This window comes from Zingiber officinale, chromosome 6B (assembly GCF_018446385.1).
Source record: "Zingiber officinale cultivar Zhangliang chromosome 6B, Zo_v1.1, whole genome shotgun sequence".
Classification (NCBI taxonomy): Eukaryota; Viridiplantae; Streptophyta; class Magnoliopsida; order Zingiberales; family Zingiberaceae; genus Zingiber; species Zingiber officinale.
Window position 1 is genome coordinate 127,268,896 of NC_055996.1, and position 20,195 is coordinate 127,289,090.

Sequence of the window (20,195 nt, forward strand, 5' to 3'; positions counted from 1 at the left end):
CCCACAACAGCAGCTTCCCTCTTCTTTCCATTCTCTTTCTTGAACCATTTCTTTTTCTTGGATCCATATGATCCAGCAGAACTTACAGCCACATAGGCTTGTCCAGAAATCCTTGCAGATTCAACTCTCTCCGCCTCCAATTCTACATGGCGTGAGACATCAGTGAAAGTCTTGATACTCTCACTGTGAGTTAAGGTCTGCTTCATGGTCTCCCAAGAATCTGGAAGTGAACGAATAACTGCTTGAACTTGTTGTTCATCAGTCAACTCATGACCAGCAGTTTTAAGCTCCCGAATCATGTTCGACATCTCCCTGAGGTGTTGAACCATTGACATATTCGGACGCTTTTTATAGCTGTCAAATTTAATTGTCAGCTGTCGAAGCTTGCTCAGACTTACTCCACTGTATTTTTCTTTAAGGGCAACCCAGATTTCATGAGCCGTAAGATATGACTCATATTCAAAAGTTAGGTCGTCTACCATTGAACTAATCAATATACCCTTTGCAGTGGAGTCCTTTTTCTTCCATGCCTTATAGGCATCAAGATCTCGTCTGTGTTGTGCAGTGGGACCATCTACAGGTACTTCCATAACCTGATTTACAGCCTCTAGAACTTCTTGTTCCTCAAGTACATATTGTATCCTAAGGTGCCAGATCTTATAGTTATCCCCATTAAGTTTTTCACCTTTGTTGAGTTCAGCTATTACGTTTTTAGTTGTCATAATCTATCATAAATAAACACATTATTTAGTATTCAGTGTAAATCATATGTATGCAATTTATGATTGACTTAATATTACTTTGAATTGGTTTACAAAATCAAGTGACAACTATGTTTTCACTCATCATCCGTATGACCAATCAAATTAATATTAATCAATTCTATTACATACATCCCAACAAATGAACTAATCATTTATAATATCATGAATTCATTAATTAAATGAACTAATCATTTAATATATCATATTTTTTTAATTAAATGAACTAATCATTTAATATATCATGAACTAATCATGCATCATGTCAAGCAAACAGCATAAATAAATGAACATATCATTAATATAAAATTATGCTGCAAATTGTTAACATATAATCAACTGACATGAATGAAATAGACTAACTATTGTTCATACAAAATGACAATAAAAATAACAGAACTCTAATAAACTAGATAGGCAACTACCACTCTCACTAGGACAGACACTAGTGCAGTGGCTAATCTAATCCCTCTCAGCCTGGACTCATTTGGGGTAATCCCAGGCAAGACAACTTCAAGATTTTCAATTGGATCCCACACACACTCTCCCAGATCCTCTTCAGATTCATCTGGATCTTCAGGCTCTTCTGAATGCTCTTCAGATTCTTCTAGATCCTCCTCTAGAGGATCTTCAGGATCTTCTGAATCCTCTTCAGATTCATCTGGATCCTCCTCTGGGTCTTCAGGATCCCAATAGAGATGAAGCAACTGTCTGCACATCTCTGAGTACGAGATGTGTCCATCATAATCATCCCAAAGTTGGAATGCTATCTGCCTAAGGTTTTCTGGCAGTGAATAGACTAGAGCAAATCTTCTGTGTGTGTCTTCTACTGGAAATTCTTCTCGCTCGAGTTTCCAGAACAACCGATCGAGCCGACCAATAAGCCATCCGAGTCCTAGAACAGGGTCGAAATCAAGCTCCTTAATCTCCTCCCAAAGCTCATGTTGTCGTAAATCACGACTAGCCATATGAAAAATTGAAAATAAATAAGTCAGTACAAAACCGACTAACCAGTACAAAACCGGCTTATTTCAATTTATACAGGCATAGTACCAACATAATAAATTAAGAAAAACAAATCTTCTCGATTTTCAGGAGTTTAAGTCAACAATTAGAACTAATCTAATTGGCCAGACCCATCGGATTAGGGATCCAGATCCTAAGCTTGGTCCAATGTCCTTAATTAGAACTAATCTAATTGGACAAGGATTTTGTGCCTATGTCCTGTTACCTTTTCTCTAAGTTCATTTCTACCAATTTCATACTTATTGATCAAACTCAGATCCGTTTGATCAAACCAATGCCCATTGATTTAAGTCCGACCAATTAGAACAAATCTAATTGTTTTGATCAAATCTGATCCAATAGAACAAATCTGGTCATTTGATCATATTTGGTTCAAGTCCAATTAATCAACCCAAATTTATTTGGGATTGGATCAAATTGGTTTAATTAAACCCAATGATTTAATCTAAACCGGGTCTAATTGGACCAACCAGTTTAAACCCATATAATTAATTAAAAAATGAACCAATAATCCTAATTTTAATTAATTTCACCATGCATATAAATTTTTTTTTTTCAAAACACAGGAGTTTAAAATTTTTGCATATATAAAAAAAATATACGAAACTAAAAGTTTCTTTTTTTTTATATTTAATTGCATGCAGCAATTTCACTCACGTTTTTTTTTTTAAACACGTAAGCTTTAAAATCTATGCATGAAACCAATTCTCTATTCTGTTCGAAATTAAAAAATTTTGTTTTCATTTTTTTTAAATAGAACTTATCCTATTAAAAAAAACGAACAACGTGCCTCCGTTTTCTCCGCCGCACCCACGTCCGCTCGTCGAGCACATCGTGCACATTGCGCACGCCGCACACGCTGCCACGCCGCCTTCTTCAATCACACCGCGTAAACCGCCCACGCCGCCACGGACACGGTCGCCGGTCAAACTGGAAATTATCGCCAGCCTCTGCCGGTGGTAGCCGGTTCTTTCCAGCACCAAAAACCAATCAATTTTAGGCTCGACGAGATTGCCGACAGTGGTTCTGACTGTTCTAGCCACCAACACATAGCCGGCCAGCCAGGACGCCAACAACGGCCACGGACTGCCATCGCCGGTAAATCCAGCGGTAGCGATTTTACAAATTGGGCACAACGTGTATGCTACGACACATTAGTCGTGCAAAACAGCGCCGGGAAATGACAAAACGAGAAAGCATTCAAATGACAATTTCATAATTCGTCTATAAACATTTAGAAATAACTACGCGCTCTGATACCATTGTAGAAAATATGTTCTAAATGTATGATAGACGAATTAATTAAATGCGATAAAAACTTACAGCGATCTCCCGCAGATCCGCAATCGGCAATGACGAAGCTCGCTATCGGAAGAGCGATCACAGGATCAGAAAGCCCTCCGCAATTCCACAAACCAAATCCCGCCGCTTTGGATGTTCTCCTCTTACTCTCGTCGCACGATCGCGATTTCACACACCATGAGCCTTGGACGGACCCCCTTTATATAGGGAAATACACTAGGGGCATAATGGACTTTTCCATTATGTGTAGTGGGGAATATGGGCCACGTTCCCCACTATCCTCATTTCCAACATGCAGGCCCAACCCCTGTTGAAGCCTAATATGAGACTTTAAATTTCAAACGGACATAACTTTTGACTCGGGATTCGGAATCAGACTTTGTGTGTCGTCACGCATGCAAAATTTGAAAACCTGCGTTTGTTATCAGTAAATCGTAACCATCAAATTTTTAGCCATAAATTCTACCATTTAAACCCTTTGGTATTTTTATTTTTATTTTTAGATATTTAAGGTAATTTTCATATTCCTGATATTTTTTAGAGAAGATTTATCTTGATTTGTGTCTTGATTTGAATTAATATAGTTATGTTAATTATTTTTTTCTTTTCGGATACAAATATATTTTTTTTATAAAATTGGAATTAAAATATGTTAATTATAATTTCTTTTCTTATTTAAGTCTTAGGTTGTAGTTTATATAAGAATTATGTTTATATGTTGAGAGATTAATTCTCTAGTGTTAATAAAAAGTTTCCTTTTGAAGATTTCTCTTTTTATCTTTTCCTCAATTTTTCTCATCTCGTCAGCCTGTAAGATAATTAATATCTTGCCCGATGTCAAAAGTGTGATGTTAGGACTTGAAATTGAGTGCGAAAGATGTCGACGACTAACTAGAACATGAATGACGTCGAGGCCTAAGATTGAGGCGTGTAGAATATCGACGATTGAGATCGAGACAAAAATAATGTCGAAATTTAAGATTGAGGCATGGATGAAATTGACGACCAAGGCTGAGCAAGGACGAGCTGGGATTTGAGAGCGAAAAAAATAATGTCTTGTCTTTCGACAGATTATGTCTCCAGACAAATTATATTTTTGAAAACGAATGTACAGAGTAAACTCGATCAAATTTAAATCTTATCTGGCCTTCATCCTTTGGGTCACATCTGATCCATTTTAACTTTAATTAACAACTCAGCATAGCTTCACGGGGTCGAAGGATTCCATCACATGAATATATATTTAATTTCATGGGCTTACTTAAACCTTTATGTTATAACAAGAAAAAAACCACTTTTCGTTTGTTTTTTAAAAATAGAAGAAGGACCATCCCTTCGCAAGCGTCGCCATTATGAATTAATGGTAAAGCAATCGACCGGTCGACGCTCGACAGTGATGCGTTTGGCTCAGAGACATTAATATGCGCCACAACTGACGCCATTGAACCCCATGAATCAACGCTAAACTGGCCATAACCCACTTACTAAATTTCTCCATCTATTCTTCTTCCTTTTTTTAAATTTTGAAAAAAGTGTGTTACTTAGGAATCACTCAATTTTTATTCTAAACCAAATTCGCCTTCCACCAACTAAAGAGTCTAGTGGTATTTTCAGTTTGCCCCCACAAAGTCAATATATTGTATAATCAAGATAAGGATCGATCATAAGGGATAAACTCTGCGGTAGTGTATAATTACTTGAAATATCTGATCATTTGGTGGTACAGTGAAATTTCCCTAACAATTTTGGTTCTTTGTCCTTCTATTTATGAACCGGGTTCAGAGTATGAACCGGATCGATCGTGTTTGTCGTTATAATCCGCGGCACCTGCCTTTCGATGGAAGGGAGCATTTGTCCTTCGTTTCGGTAGATCGTATGGCGACTAAGATTTGGTGCGCGGTGCTCGTGGCGGCGGTGCTGGCGGCGGCTACGACGGCCGAGGCGGAGGAGATCAGCAAGAAGGTGATCGTGGCGATGGAAGGGCTGGTGAGCTGCCAGGGCTGCGGCAGCGTGGGCACGTGGGATCTGTCGGGGGCCCGGCCGCTGCCGGGGGCGAGGCTGGTGGTGACGTGCCGGGACCACCGGGGCCGGGTGGTGCTCTACCGGGCGGCCAAGGCGGACAAAAACGGCTACGTATTCGCGGAACTTTTCACGACGACGATGCGCGGCGGATACTTCGACCCCGCGGAGGCGTGCGGCGCGCGCCTCCTGGAGTCGCCGGACCAACGTTGCAGCGCCGCCACCGACGTCAACGGAGGCCTGCAAGGGGCGCCTCTCCGATTCCAGAACACCACCGTCCCGGGGCAGTACGCCGACATCGACGTCTACGCGGCCGGGCCGCTGGCCTTCCGGCCGCCGCACTGCCCGCCCAAGACCTCCACGCAATCCCAATCGAGCGATTAGCTAATTAATTAATCTTCTCTGTGATAGTTTAAGGTTTCAATTTTTTGAATCGTCTTGAAATAATGGATCATGCATGTAACTGTCAGTTACAAACGCTGTTCATGGGGCATATCTGAGTACCAAAATAATATTGTTATCGAATACTTTACCATCAGAATTTTCAAATTTTTTACCGAGAGATAAATTCGAAAATTAAATGTCAAACTGTATCTGTCTGAGGAAGTCCTAAATGGGTGTCACATTCAGGCGTGCTTCGTCTTTCAGTTTTTTTTTCCAATCTCCAAGACTCTGACAAGCCGCGACACTTTATAAAATACAAACAATAGATTATATTAAGACTTAACTAAAGACAACTTTTGAGAAAGGAAAAAAATCACTTTTTTTTTTTGCCAAAATGGTCTTAGTTAATTGGAATAATCACGGCCAGATTAATGGGCTTGCGAGCACTGCGACAAAACGCACTAATCCGACTTTGGAATGTGGATCGTGTTGACTGTGGTGGATACGTAAAGTATGCATTGTGTATGGTTACCTACAAAAAGCAATTTATTTGTTAAAGTATAAATAATAGAAGGTTAGAGCCACCATCAACTAGATTTGTGCATATCATGATGGGGTTAAGTGCGTTGTCACGCCACCAGCGAAGTGTGGCTTAAAATAAAAACGCAAGTAGATAGAGACGAATTAACCAGGAAGGAAGAAGATAAATGTGGGAAATGAGCATGAGGTGGATCAGGAGTATGGCATGGGATAATTATAAATGATTCGCCTGCTGTGTCAACTCAATTTGACTAGTCAACGAATGAAGACAAGACAGATTCCTCTATCGATTATTTGAAAAATAATAATAATAATAATAATAATAATAATTAATACGGAATGTTATACGCCGATACGGTCAAAATTAAGATGACATAACTCCTCATCCGACCAACGTTTGCTCTTTTGAACATGTGCAAAGACGATTCTTACTTCCCGTCATAGCATTTTGTCTGATTTAAAATCTTCTTTTAATTGACATCCGAATTATATGTAGCATATCATCTCTCTACCTTTCAAATCTGATTAATAATGCTTCTGTGTTTTTTTCCTCTCTCTGTCAGTCGGATGATCTCAAGAGTTACTCGAGGCAAGCAGCAGTTCTTTCCTCGGTAAAAGTTTTCAAAGAAAATCTTGTAAAAACTTTTTGAACAATTATATGTACAAGAAAAAAATCTGAAAAAAAAGCTCAAGGATAGATACATAAATTCATGACCTATCATTTCATTTTTTGTAGGTCCCATCATTTATATATTTATCTTTAAACTTTTTCTTAAGATTTTTTGTTTGAACATATCATTTTCAAACTTTTTTTCCCCTGCAATATAAGCTTGTAGTTCCAGTACTGGATAGTTGCTCTCAAGGGAAGCAGCAGTTTTCCTCGATAAAAGTTTTCAAAGAAAATTTTGTAAGAGAATTAAAAAATTAAAAAATAAGTTTTCTAAAAACTTGCTTGTTTTAAATGGATTGGCTCGATTTAATCTAATTAAAATGGATGATTTAATCTACTTCTTCTACCTGAGTATGTTTTAAGCATAGCAGGAACTACTGACCATATCTCACCCATCATACCTGTAAATAATAGGAAGAACACAATCCAATGTTTACCATAAACAGTCTTAACAGTTTGCACGATCGTCTATTACGACGCACCGCAACTTTCCTCCTGCTAAAATTATGCAATGTTTTGATCTCATAAGAAAATCTTGCTACAGTCAACATGCCTCATTTGGAGACGTTTAACTCAGAACTGGGTCTTCGATTTGACACTGAGATCTACGAGAACAAGCCAAATGTCAAACATTTTTGGGGAAACTCAAACTGCTGTGTACTCATTTTGGGACAGAATACAGGAACAAAATTAAATATAGAGTTTAAATACTGTATCCCTTTTTGTTTGTTGTAGGATGATTCATGAATCTATTCACTCTAAGAAGTGGAATGTGGTGGTGTTTTTATAGTGATAGATCATGAAGGTGTATATGTGTCAATAGGGATGGAATTAGAAATTTTTTTTACAAGAGGACTGAATCCACTCTGCATTCGTTATTGCCATTACTGATCGCATGCGCAGATTCACTTCAACGTGTCCTTTTGGGTAAGTCCTTTTGGGTGGGAAGAAGGGCGAGAGAAGATGGAAGGTGGAAGGCCTCGAGCTCAGGTTAGACTCCATTTTTCCACCAACACCATCCGCTTCATCACCTCCTTGCATAAAAGTCTATTGGAGAAAAAGATTGGGGAGCTGTAAAAGCAGCCCCACAGGCAAGAACCGCCATACTAGATGGTTCCGACGAACTCGAGGGGGGGGGGCGCTAAAGCTCCCCCTTAGCCCCTCTTTCGGTCCGTCCCTGTGTGTTAAAGTCACGGAATCTATTTATCTAATATGTCGATACGTAATCTTGACGTGGCAATCTGTGGAGTGCTTAGAGGTTTTGTTAGACGTATCCACACATCCTTATTGGCACGCTCGCAAGTGTATCATCTATAAAGGACGAAGCCACATGCATGACTACCTATAAGCCGGGTAGCCCACAACGGGGGAAAAAATATAATAATGGAAGAAAAAGAAAAAGTAAGAAACATGGATTATTAGCACGAGGTGGCGATGTCGGTGTCGGCGGCTAGTTTGGGGCAGTGACATTATTGTCGACGACTAACCCTGAACACTGACGTTGATGATCTTTGTGTCAACACTTGTGACCCACATCTTGAAATCAACCCGAGTAATTCACCCGGGCCAGCTCCGCCATTGCATCTATAGATGTTTACAATATCAAAAATTATGATTCAATATAAATCAGCTATATCGTCTCCAAACTCTAAAACTCTTAATATAAAATTAAATTCTTCTAGACACAGACCATTTTCCCATTTATTCAAAATTGAATTTCTCATGATGAATGATAATCAAACATTATAAAAGATTTAACAACATAGATGATGCAAATTAAAGGATCTAAATTTTAAGAGATCATAATTTTTTTACTCAGATTAAATCATATAATTTTTAATGTATAAATTTGTTCAAAAATCTATAATTAAATCTAAAAAATATTGTTTAAGGTCTTTTGGTGGTTATGGATATTTTATTTTTCTGTTAGGATTATTTTAATTTGTTTACAATTTAGGAATTTTGATATATTTAAGCATTTGTCTAGTTGGTACTAGGTCATTATTTTTTATTTTAAATCAATTTTATTCTGTTAAATCTAAAAAAACGTTTTTATGTTTAACAATTTCTTGCGTCCTCTCTGAAATTTCTTGATAAAAAGAGTCTTTAAAATAATCATTATTCTATCCATCTAATTGGTCTGTTTGGATTTCACAGGAACGAGAATAAAAGACATGTGGTAGCTTTCACTCTCAACCTTTTGGAAATGGAAATTCTACAGCATACAATGATGAAGCCAACACAGACACCATTAATTCCAACTGTATTAATTCTTATTTTTCGAAAACAAAAAAAGACAAATCATTAAATGCCACTTTGCATCCGAATAACTTCTCCGTATCTTGATAACATTACGTCGGGTGGTGGTGTCTATCTATCTTCCTCACACAGCGCTCTATAACTTTGTGACCAAAACTTGAGGCAAAAAGTTCATGTGGATCATCTGAAACCACAATCTTTTTTCTACCTTTATGCAGCCATCCGAAACCACAATCTTCTTCTCCCTTTTGGCAGGACGAGACAACAGTCCTTGGGGCAATGGATAAAGTGCCCTCATGGGAGGGACCCAAATAATCCACAGTACGTGAGCTTTAGCATAAACCCGGAAGCTGAAGCTGTCATTTCATATTTTTCATGGCAACCTGAGCTCCACAAACCATGGTGACACGGCGAGCTGGATAAGAATATGTACTCTTCAATTCTAAGCACAAGACGGGAGAGTGCAGCATGGAATCTGCACATCATTCCTTATCACCAGCCCTTTTTCAATTCAAGTATGAGAACTCTTCTGGAAATAGAGGTTGCAATCCATTGGTGATTGGACCATACAACTTTTGCCCCACAGGCTAATTGGGGTTTGGATATGATGATGTGTGCATTATTGCCTTACTGGAAGAAGAACATCATGTGCATATTGGAAATTATGACGATAAGGAAGAACACATGTATGCATATTGGAAGATACGGGGAAAATCAAAAGTTTGATCAAAAGAATAACAATATCAGAAAAAATGTATATTATGAAACATTGTAGATTCTCGATCAAAGAGAGATTTTGCCTTGAGAAATTTTCGTATCTAGTTCTATAGATGTCTAATAAACATACTTCTTTAAAGTGAAAAATTCTAAAATGTCTCCATGCTAATTTCGCCTAAGAGCATCTGTAATACTTTTAACGTTCAAATGCGTTAATGTTTATTTTTTAGTTGGTACTGTAGCATTAACGTGTTCAAAGATTTGAACGCGTTAATGTTGTAGTACCAAAAACTCTGTCCACGTCGGCATTAATACCTCAGGCGTTAACGTCGTTGTGGATGCCCTAATCACATATATATATATACAGAAATGATATACTGCGGACAAAGCCGAGCGGACCGCTGCGGACATGCCTTCCTGATCGGTCACCAAACCGATCAGGGAACCGATCATTTTCTGATCGGTCTACAGACCGATCAGGAGGTTCCCTGATCGGACTGGTGACCGATCAGGAAGGCAAGTCCGCAGCGGTTCGCACGACTTTGTCCGCAGCATATTATTTCTGTATATATATATATATATATATATGTTTTGGGAGGCCGGCTCTTCTAGATCGTAAAATACAATCCAGAGGATGGATCACTTCATTCATAGGTGAGATCTCGACCTCACCTGTTTTACAAATAGGATCCATGGAATCTCACCTATTAACAACCCCTGTCCAAGAACAGATCAGGGATTGCGATCCAAAGGTAACAGATGGATCAATAAAATCCCACCTATTAACAATCTTACAATCCAGAGGATCCTGGTTTAAGTTTTGGAGTGCTCAAGAGCTCTTGTGGCAGTAATACTTGCATGTTTTTACCTTTGGCTTTTCAATCGAGGTGTAATGGTCAATTCACCTCGATGAACATTTACATGCCAAAATACTAGCGTGAGACCACTAGTATGCTCTTAAAGTTCTTAAAAACTCATCAATACTCTCTCAGAGGCATTTAAACCACTGTATTGCATTTAAATTAATGTAGATCCACCATGAGTTGGCTTTCGATGCTTGCTACTCGCAAGGAGGCTAACATTGGTTGCATAGATTCAAGGCTAAATGAAATTAAACTTTTATTCATTTTTCCTGAACTAACATGATTATCAAAAATTGGTATTGCGTTGTTGCTTGATTTATTTTTTTTATAAAAAAAATAATATCAACTAAACACCGTAAACAAAAACCAGAGGAGAAAACATGTAACTGTCTATTGACAATAATCTCATCGTAACAACTCGGATCACATTTAACAAAGCAACACCAAGAACAGAGAGCAGAAAAAACAGAGCAATCCATTCTAGATATCTCCCAGCACTTTTGTTGTTCCACTTCTCTTCCACACTTATCCACAGCCAATTCCTCTGGATTCCTTACTTGTTCCCAGCCATCGTTGTTCCAGGCTGCCGGAGGAGATCCACTCGATGCTAATTCCCTTACTCTTTCTATTCCCTCGGAGATCAAACATACAGAGTCGAAGTCGCCGTAGCTGTCGTCATCGCTTTCGTAGTCTAACTGCAAATTAGCCCATTCAAGTACTCCTCTCGGAGTCTGCTCCGTCGGAGGCTCTGCCTCAGCCAGGAACGGGTGCTGCAGTAGTTGCTCTGCCGTCCATCGTTCTTTTGGGTCTTTTCTCAAACACTTGTCGAGGAAGTCCCTCCCCTGCTTCGAGAGATGAGATGGGTACTCCGGCAGCTCGGCGCCGTAACCGATCCGGAACATGGCTTCGGCAGCGTCCTTAGGCTTCCAAGATGACCACGGTGCTACGCCGGTGAGCATCTCGATGACGGTGCACCCGAACGACCACACGTCCGACTCCGGCCTTGGGATCTCCCCCCTCGCTACCTCCGGTGCCATCCATAATGGCGTGCCTTGCAAGCTCCGCCGATCTCCCGAGAAAACATCTGAAATCCTCATAGCGGAACCGAAATCAGCTAGCTTGGCGACGCCGGGGGCCTCTCCGAGCAGCACGTTCCGACCCTTGACGTCGCAGTGCACGACGCCGGCGACGTCGTGGAGGTAGCAGAGCGCGCGCGCCACGCACCGGGCGTAGGCGCGCACGGACGACTCGTCTGCGCAGCCGCCCAAGTCAGCCGCGGTGCCGCCGGGAAGGTACTCCAGGTGCAGGTTCCGGCATACTCCGGCGCCGGCCTCGACGGTGGTATCGTCGCCGAGGTACTCGACGACGAATGGAGAGGAGAGGGACTCGAGGATCCGGATTTCGTTTTCCAGGAAGTCGACCGAAGCGCTGCAGCCGGAGGCCAAGGAGACGGACTTGACGGCGAAAATCCGCCCGGCGGGGACGGCCGAGGGGTCAAAAGCGAGGCTGACCGTTCCGAAGGAGCCGCGTCCGAGGAGGATTCCCCTGATCCAACTATCCCCTTTGCTCTCCATAGCCGGAGGACGAGACGAGGAAGCAGAGGAGGAGGTGCCCCCTGTATTTATAGTTAGCCGCGGGAACGTTTTAAGCGAGCTGACGTGGATGGGAATAATTTTTATTTATTTATATTATTGGTTCATTAATCCATGGCACTTGGAGACGTGCACGATGCACAAATTATTCGGTCATTCGAAACGGGCTGCAAGTCTCGTCCACCGGTGCCAGGTGGCATGCTCATTCATTTCTTTTCCATTTTTGGCTATATGTGTGACATGTTCTTTCTAGATTTTTCCTTCGCGTCCCTGAAGGTTAAAATACTGGCAGCGTTAATCATCGGAAATGGAAATGGAATCGTGGATGATCGGGAGCGCGACGCATCGATTCGGTTGGGTGTGTAATTTGGTGATGGATAAGAATTCAAGGGATGGCAATTGGGGGATGCAGTAGGTTATGGAGCTAGATGAAAGTTTCCGCCAACGGAATCCACGTGTTTTATTGCCTTTTGCGTGGGACAAAATGCGAGATAAAACGTGCACACGCTTCGCCTAAACCCACCACAAGAAGGGGCGCGTGTGTGTTTTTTTTTCGAAAATAAAAAAAAATGAAGCCAGAATTCTCCAAGGGTCTTGATGAGTTTCATTTATTGCCAAGAAAGTGCTCCACGTGTCTATCAAACGTCCTAAATGCCTTACCAAAAAAAAAAACTAGCTTAATTAGTATGTCCAAATCAATGTATACAGTAAGTATATATATTTGATATTAGGTTGGCCTACCTTCCGATTTACCTATTAAGTAAAATTGGAATAGTCCTCTTAATTATTTTTCTGAATGTGTTATCACTATTTCACAACCGTGGAGGCACATATATGTCCTTACTAATAATGAATATTTTTGAAAATTAATTATATTTTATTTTGTTTTTTTTCTAACTCTTAACTTAATCCATCTATCAAAATCAGCATACATCTTTATTAATAATATTTATTTTTGAAAACTATTTTTTTACTCTGTAATGGTTCATCTAATCATAAGCGGATAAAATTGTTTCAAGCTCGTGAGAAGGTTGCATGATAATTTCTGAGTCATTTCTATATTTTGAATGAATGGGTGACTTTTGTGCCAACTAAAGTACATTGATATTTGATAGGTTTCGTAAAGAGTTTAAGTTAATTTGCCTACGCCATTGATATGTGCCTGAAAAATACAAGACTATATGAAAATGGAATACACGCAGAGCTCGTGGAGCTAGACTTTATGCAATTGAGTGGTTTTTGTTGGTATCGGAGATTTTGAAAAAAAAATTTATGAATTTATAAATTAAATTCAGATTTATTTATAAAAGTGATGTAAGCGGAAAGAAAAAAAAAATCTTGGGATGACTGAACTGTTTAAAAAATTTAGTTGTCTAGTATGATTGATTGTCGAGTTCGAATATAGAGTCCGAGTCAGTTAAGCCTGAGTGTCGAGTTCGACTTTGGATGCTAACTATCGAGTCAACCAAGTGTCGACTCCAAGTGTTGACTGTCGAATGTCAAGTGCTAAGTCACCAACTGTTGAGTGTCGATCGAGTCAGAAGAAGATATCGAGATCTGTGCTATCAAGTAAATTCCTTAAAATATATTTGCTCCACCTTCGGCTATGCTTTAAGATCTCTCGGGTCATCTGTTTCTAGGATACAACAGTAAACCTCGATCCTCACCAAGCACTGGTGATTGCGATAAAATGAGAGATAACCGAATACTATCACGGGTACTTTGCCAAACAAGAGATGTACGATAAAGAAGAAGAGAGTGAGGAGAACATAGGCGGAAAGAAATTCTTTTTTTTTTTTTTTTGCATTCCTTTGCTTAAGATCATGACCTCCCCTTTTATAGGAGCGCCTCTCCTTTGCTACATTAAATGACTGATTAAATGCTGCCATTACTACATGGATCAAAACGTCTATCGGATAGGAATTTTCTATTAATTATCAATTAATGCATCTATTTCATTTGAGCAACAGACAAAAGAAATTCACATGGTAAAATATCGGTTGTTTCATTTAGACAAATTTTACCCTGATTAGTCCGGCATTCGATGGACGCAGGTCATGTGCGTACACTAATCAACTTGGTTTAGTGCAAATTCGGATGCTAAATTTGCACTCTTCTATACACTCATGCGTGAGAGAGAGTCTGTCTCCATACATTTGTTCACATCATATATGTATGTGCAATAATAAAAATCAACCATAAAGTCATGAAACTCCTAATGCAAAACTAAAAACTCATGCACAATGAAGTCTCATTCTCTCTTTCCACCTTTCCATTCATATTTCAAACAATCCTCTATATGAATGAAAACATAATATATGATAGCATTCAACATTTGAGTCCAGTATGAGACCGATAGATTTTACCATTTAAACCTTCCTATGTGATGATATGCTTTCTTACTGCCTGACAATAGACATGATGTCCTTTAACTATTCTACCGTTTGTGTAAGCATTAACATATCTCATCTAAGACTCTCCTTAAGACTGGCTGACAGTAGACACGATGTTCTTTAATTGTTATATTGTTTGTGTAAGAATTGACATATCACACCTAATGCTCTCCCTGATACATCTCAGTTTTCATGAGTGTATTCGTTCTTGATAATGAACACGCTAGTTCTATGAGAAAGTCTAAGAATTTTGTCTCTAATTCTCTTTGAAGTAGTCCACTTCTTTCACGCATATGTGATCCTTAAGACACTTGGTGCATGTTAATTAATCTACGCAATAGATCATAGTTAACATGTCCAATCCATAAACATGAAAACTCAAACATATAAACGGAAGAGTTTGTAGTTTTATTAACTTTAAATGTAATCTCTATTAGGCTAAGCTTAAATAACTCCTTGGTTATAAAATCATTTCCTAAAAATATTTTATTTTTAGATAGAATTGTTGGTGCGGTTAGCACTAACGATCTAACTCAGGTTTTGATGAATGACAAATCAGGTTAAGTTAGGTTTATCGTTATCTAACACTCTGATCGAGTGTACAGGCTAAGTCCAGACAGGTCGACGGGCTGACCGGATGTCTAGCACGAAGTCCAAGCGAGTCGACGGGCTGACCGGACGCTCGGCACGAAGTCCAAATGGGTCAAAGGGCTGACCGGACATTTGGCATGAAGTCCAGCTAGGTCGACGGACTGATCGGATAGCTGGCAAGAAGTCCAGATGGGTCGAAGGGCTGACCGGACGTCTGGCAGGTGAGTAAAGGTATGTCACTAGAAGAGAGTGACTGTGAGGACGCGTTCCCGGGAAGGGAACATTAGGCGTTGATCCGGCTTAGATCCATTTCGGATATCTAAGTCGAGATCGTGACTAGATTCCGATCTCGGAAAGACGGAATCTAAGTCATACTTTTTATACTAAACTTATAAATTGTGCTAACACTTTGTTTTGCAAGATATGCATTATCTATTTGCTTCGGACTAACCTTGTTTTGTAGGAAAGATGTTCCCTGGAGAAAGGTGGTCCGGGCGCCCGGAAGGGATCCGGACGCCCGGGAGGTAATTTTTATCCTATCGCGTCGTCGTCACGTTGAACTCGCTGGTTGGACCTGCCACGTCTCACCAGGACGCCCGGAAGGGATCCGGGGCGCTCCGAGCCTCATATAAAAGGAGGGTCAGGGGTGGAGCTCAAAACAACAACTGACAAGAAGATCTTCTATTGCTTGCTCTGCGCTCCTGCGACGCTAATGAAGTTCCGACAACACACTTCACCTTTTCGATTTATTCCTTTGTCGGTATTTCTTTTATTTTCATTAGCATTCTCTATACGTAGTTTGTAATAAATTTCGAATTGCTAGTGATTGCCCACCGAAAGCACTCAAAGAGTGCAGGTCTTGGAGTAGGAGTCGACACAGGCTCCGAACCAAGTAAAATTGGTCTGTGTTAGCATTGCTTAATTTTTCCGCTGCGCTTAACTCTTATCGAAGAATTTTTCGTAATCGATATTCACCCCCCCCCCCATCGAATCATCACGATCCAACAAGAATAACTTTGTTCGACTAGAAAAAAATGCAGAAGCTATGCTTGTTCAGAAGTGATTCGGAACCAGATTCTTCTAAATTTCTAGAACATACAACATATTGTTAAGAGTCAACTCCTTGCCCGAGATTAACTTCAGCATCACTTTTCCTTGACCCATGATGTCCAAGGTTACTGAGTCTCTTATGAACAATTTCTCTCTATCTTTGATTTTTTTAAAGTTGTGGAGTAGCTTATATAAGTACTTTGGGTTAGTTTTGATGTGGTCAACCAGGTTAAGTTAGATCCCGTTGTATTTAAGCCTTCTATCTAAGTGTGCAGGAGTTTAGGAATAAAAAAAGTCAAGCAGAAGACACAGCTGGCGAGAAGGATGACACAGGAAAGGAGTCGATGCGCTTGGTATGTCTGAGGGATGAAGTACTGCGGAAGAGTACGTCGGTAGACAAGAAGTAAGTGCGCGACATTTCCTAGGGACGAGAAGTCAGAGCGGAGGATCGCTGGAGGAGAAAGCCAGAGTTGGATTCGGTTGAACTCAACTCTAAAAGGTCAGAGGATCACCCAAGCGACAGGAGAAGAAGCCCAGGATCGGAGAAGGTGCCAAACGAATCAACAAAGGGTTGACTGGTCCGGGCATGATCCAAGTGCCCAGACATGAAAAATTCAATCTACATGGCATTGCGAAGCTGCTGTGTGGATGTAAAGTTTGCACAGCTAGAGGTGCCCGGAGATGCCTCATCAGTAAACGGCTAGTTTTGACTAGTCGGCTATAGATAGAGCACTGTTCTTCTTCATTTAACATAACACTTGTATTCAAATCTCTTATTTACTGTTTTCATTTTCTAAGCTGTAAAGTCATTATACGGGGCTTCTCCACCTCTAAGAATTTGCTTGAACAAGGTGTTCTAATAGTGCGCATCATTCATCTTAGATTAGCGACCTCTTCGGTTGCAAATAAAGTAAATCTGCTAGCCTCGTTTACTCTTATGCAATTAATCTAAATTTTTCTAACAAGTGTTTATTAGTCAAAGTTGAAAGTTGTGAGAATGGTATATTTGCAATTTCATAGAATTCACCCTTTTTTCCGATCGCACGAGACCAATAGTTTTTTGTTGTAGTACATATGTATGGTGGCATCGGTATCAATCCACCATTGTCGCAGGCTTGAACCCACTAAATTCAATTCGGAGACCATGGTGTAGAGGTCGTCCATTTATGATCCCTTGTTTAGGTAGGTCTTCTGCTTTTTTTTTTTTTAGCTTTTTACACCACGAATATTTGTCACCAATTTGATCACAATTTAAGTCTTTCCTATAGAACTTCTTTTTGTTGATGTCTTCCCTAGATCCCATCTTAGAAGATTTGAGACTCTTCTATTTCGAGCTTTGATTGTGTTCGACCACGTTGGCTTTTACAATAGCCTAAGAGAACAATTTTTTCTCCAAACTCTTGTTGTCTTACTCACTATGAAGTGTAACAATGAGTTCTTTTATATTCATCTCATTCCTCATATGCTTTAACTAATTCTTAAAGTCTTTCTAATCGAGAAGCAACTTCTCAATGATGGTAGTCATCTGGAAGGTTTCACTCAGAACCATACATTCTGAGTGAATCTCATGCAGAATCACTTGAAGCTCCTAAATTTGGTTGATCATCGTTCTGGAGTCAACCATCTTGTAGTCTAGGAATCAACTTACAAAAAAATTTTTAGCTCCCACATCCTCCATCTTGTACTTCTTGTTTAATGACTACCACAACTTTTTAGCTATTTTCTTTGTGTTGTATACAACATACAGTGAGTCGGGAAGACAGTTGAAGATATAGTTTTGGAATAAAAACTTAGAATGAGTCCATGCCTCCGCTGCTCTAATGGTCTAAACATTAACATCCTCAGCATGCTTGGGAAGGTTCTCGTTCAAGAATCGAGCCAGATCAAGCGTGGAAAAGTAAAAAAGCATCTTGTGCTACCACCACTTTAACTTCAACCTAGTGAACTTCTCTACCATTTTCCCATGGGAACATTTCCAATTGAAGCGGAGGGGGCCTCCATGTGATGAGTTTGTTGCACCTCAATATTCTCTATGATCATCTCAACAAAAATGAATCTGTTTCAACATTGTTGGATAATATGTTGCCAGAATTTTTGACAAAAAATATCGAATTTAGAAACTTAATTCAGACTTATCAATTAGTGTGGCTTGAACAAATAATTTCATATTGGCAAGTAGAGAATGAGCTACATGGGATGACTAAACTACCTAAAATATTGAGCTGTCTTGCATGGTAGACTGTTGAGTCCAAGTGCAGAGTCCTAGTCAGCCAAATCTGAGTGCAGAGTTCGAGTGTCGTGTCTGAGTCAGCCAAGTTCGAGTGTAAAGTCTGAGTCAGCTGAGTCTTGTTAGGTTCGGTTTGTAGCTAGAGGAGGAGGGGGGCGGTTAATAGCTCGTCACGTTCATTGTCTTACTTCGTGATGATGATATGCAGCGAAATGAAACATGAAAAACTCTTATAACGCTAACATGAAGGATTGACTTGGTATCCACCTCAAGAAGATGTGACTAATTCAAGGATCCGACCCTTACTCACTCATCCACTATGAAAACACTCCTTTACGGCAATTACCGAAGGCGGAAAAGCCTTATACAAACTCACACACACAGATATACAAGAGGAACAAAAAAAATAAGCTAATACAATATCAAATCTTACAAGATCTGTAAAACCCTAGCTTGCTTCTCCTTCTTGTATGGAATGCCTCTTGACCTTGGAAGTGCAGCAACACTTTGCTCCAAAAATGCTTCAAGAATTGGCATGAACCTGTGAGAACAATCGCAGGAAGAAGTGTAGAGAAAGGGTTGTCGAATCGCTGCGAGGAAGAAGACTTTTGAGCATTTCCTTCGCAACGGTCATATCTCAATCGATTGATAAATTGATTGGCGAGGCTTGAATTGATCGGCTGATCGATTCAGAACGCCTCTGTGCTCTGTTGGAGAAACTTGTATCAATCGACCGATCGATTTAACGTTTATCGCGACTCACATGATTTTTAGCCCCCCAATTAATCAACCGATCGATTAGGCAAGCTTTTATGGTCGTGATTCAGGCTCCCAATCGATCACCTGATTAATTGGGCCAGCCTTCACTCACAGCCACCTCTAATCGATCAACTGATCGATTGGACTACGGTTCAATCGATTAGTTGATGGATTAACCTCCCTTTGACTTGCTTAAATTAAGTCTACGATCCCTAATTCTAACATCCAGTCAACCGTGACTTGTTGGAACTCCTTATGCCTAGCATCCGGTCAACCTTAACCTTCTGGGACTTCTTCACCAAGTGTCCAGTCAACCTTGACACACTTGGACTTATTGTCTCGTGCCAAGTGTCCGGTCCTCCATGACCCACTTGGACTTCCACCAGATGTCCGGTCAATCTTGAATCATCTGAATTTCCTTGTGCCAAGTATCCGGTCAATTCTTTGACGTACTTGGGCTTCCCAATACCAGGTGTTTAGTCAACATTGACCCACTTGGATTTCCACGTGTCTGACTTCACTCACCAGGTTTTTTTATCAGCCTGGTTTCACTCACCAGGACTATCCATATTCCTGGCTTCACTCACTAGGACTTTCACCCAGCTTCATTCACTAGGATTTTTCCACTACTCAGCTCACTCACTGAGACTTTAACTTGTTTAGCTTCACTCACTAAGTCTTTTACCTGGTTTCACTCACCAGGATTTTCCAACTGCCTAGCTTTACTCACTAGGTATTTCACTTAGCTTCACTCACCAGGATTTTCCAACTGTCTGACTTCACTCACCAAGAGTTGCCTTTGCTTAATCTCCAGTTAAGGCTTTCCCAGTCAAGTATTCAGTCAATCTTTTGACCTATTTGACTTATCTTCACATCTAACTAGTATGTCCTTGACTAGAGGGGAATTATATCAACAATCTCCTCAATCAGATGATTACATCTGCAATCTTCATATATTATCAAATATCGAAATTCAAGCTTGAATCAACTCAAGCTTAGTCAACCAAGTCAACCTTGACCTAGGGATATTACATCAACAAGT

General features: G+C 40.1%; 2 protein-coding genes across 2 annotated transcripts; one reads left to right on the forward strand and one right to left on the reverse strand.

Moving 5' to 3' along the window:
- Nucleotides 1-4,964: 4,964 nt before the first annotated feature.
- LOC121991509 (non-classical arabinogalactan protein 30-like) lies at nt 4,965-5,492 on the forward strand. Its single transcript, XM_042545502.1, has one exon. The coding sequence runs from the start codon at nt 4,965-4,967 to the stop codon at nt 5,490-5,492; it is 528 nt and encodes a 175-aa protein (XP_042401436.1).
- A 1,598-nt stretch (nt 5,493-7,090) lies between these two features.
- On the reverse strand, nt 7,091-12,117 carry LOC121991510 (mitogen-activated protein kinase kinase kinase 18-like). The gene is made up of 2 exons (XM_042545503.1): nt 10,896-12,117; nt 7,091-7,103 (listed from the first exon to the last, which is right to left on the reverse strand). Exons 1-2 carry the CDS (start codon nt 12,113-12,115, stop codon nt 7,091-7,093), a joined length of 1,233 nt encoding a protein of 410 aa, XP_042401437.1. The 5' UTR covers nt 12,116-12,117.
- Between the last annotated feature and the right edge of the window lie 8,078 nt (nt 12,118-20,195).

Bases quoted from the DNA above. Each gene is read 5' to 3' on its own strand.
- LOC121991510 (XM_042545503.1), bottom strand. From the start codon at position 12,115: ATGGAGAGCAAAGGGGATAGTTGGATCAGGGGAATCCTCCTCGGACGC.
- LOC121991509 (XM_042545502.1), top strand. From the start codon at position 4,965: ATGGCGACTAAGATTTGGTGCGCGGTGCTCGTGGCGGCGGTGCTGGCG.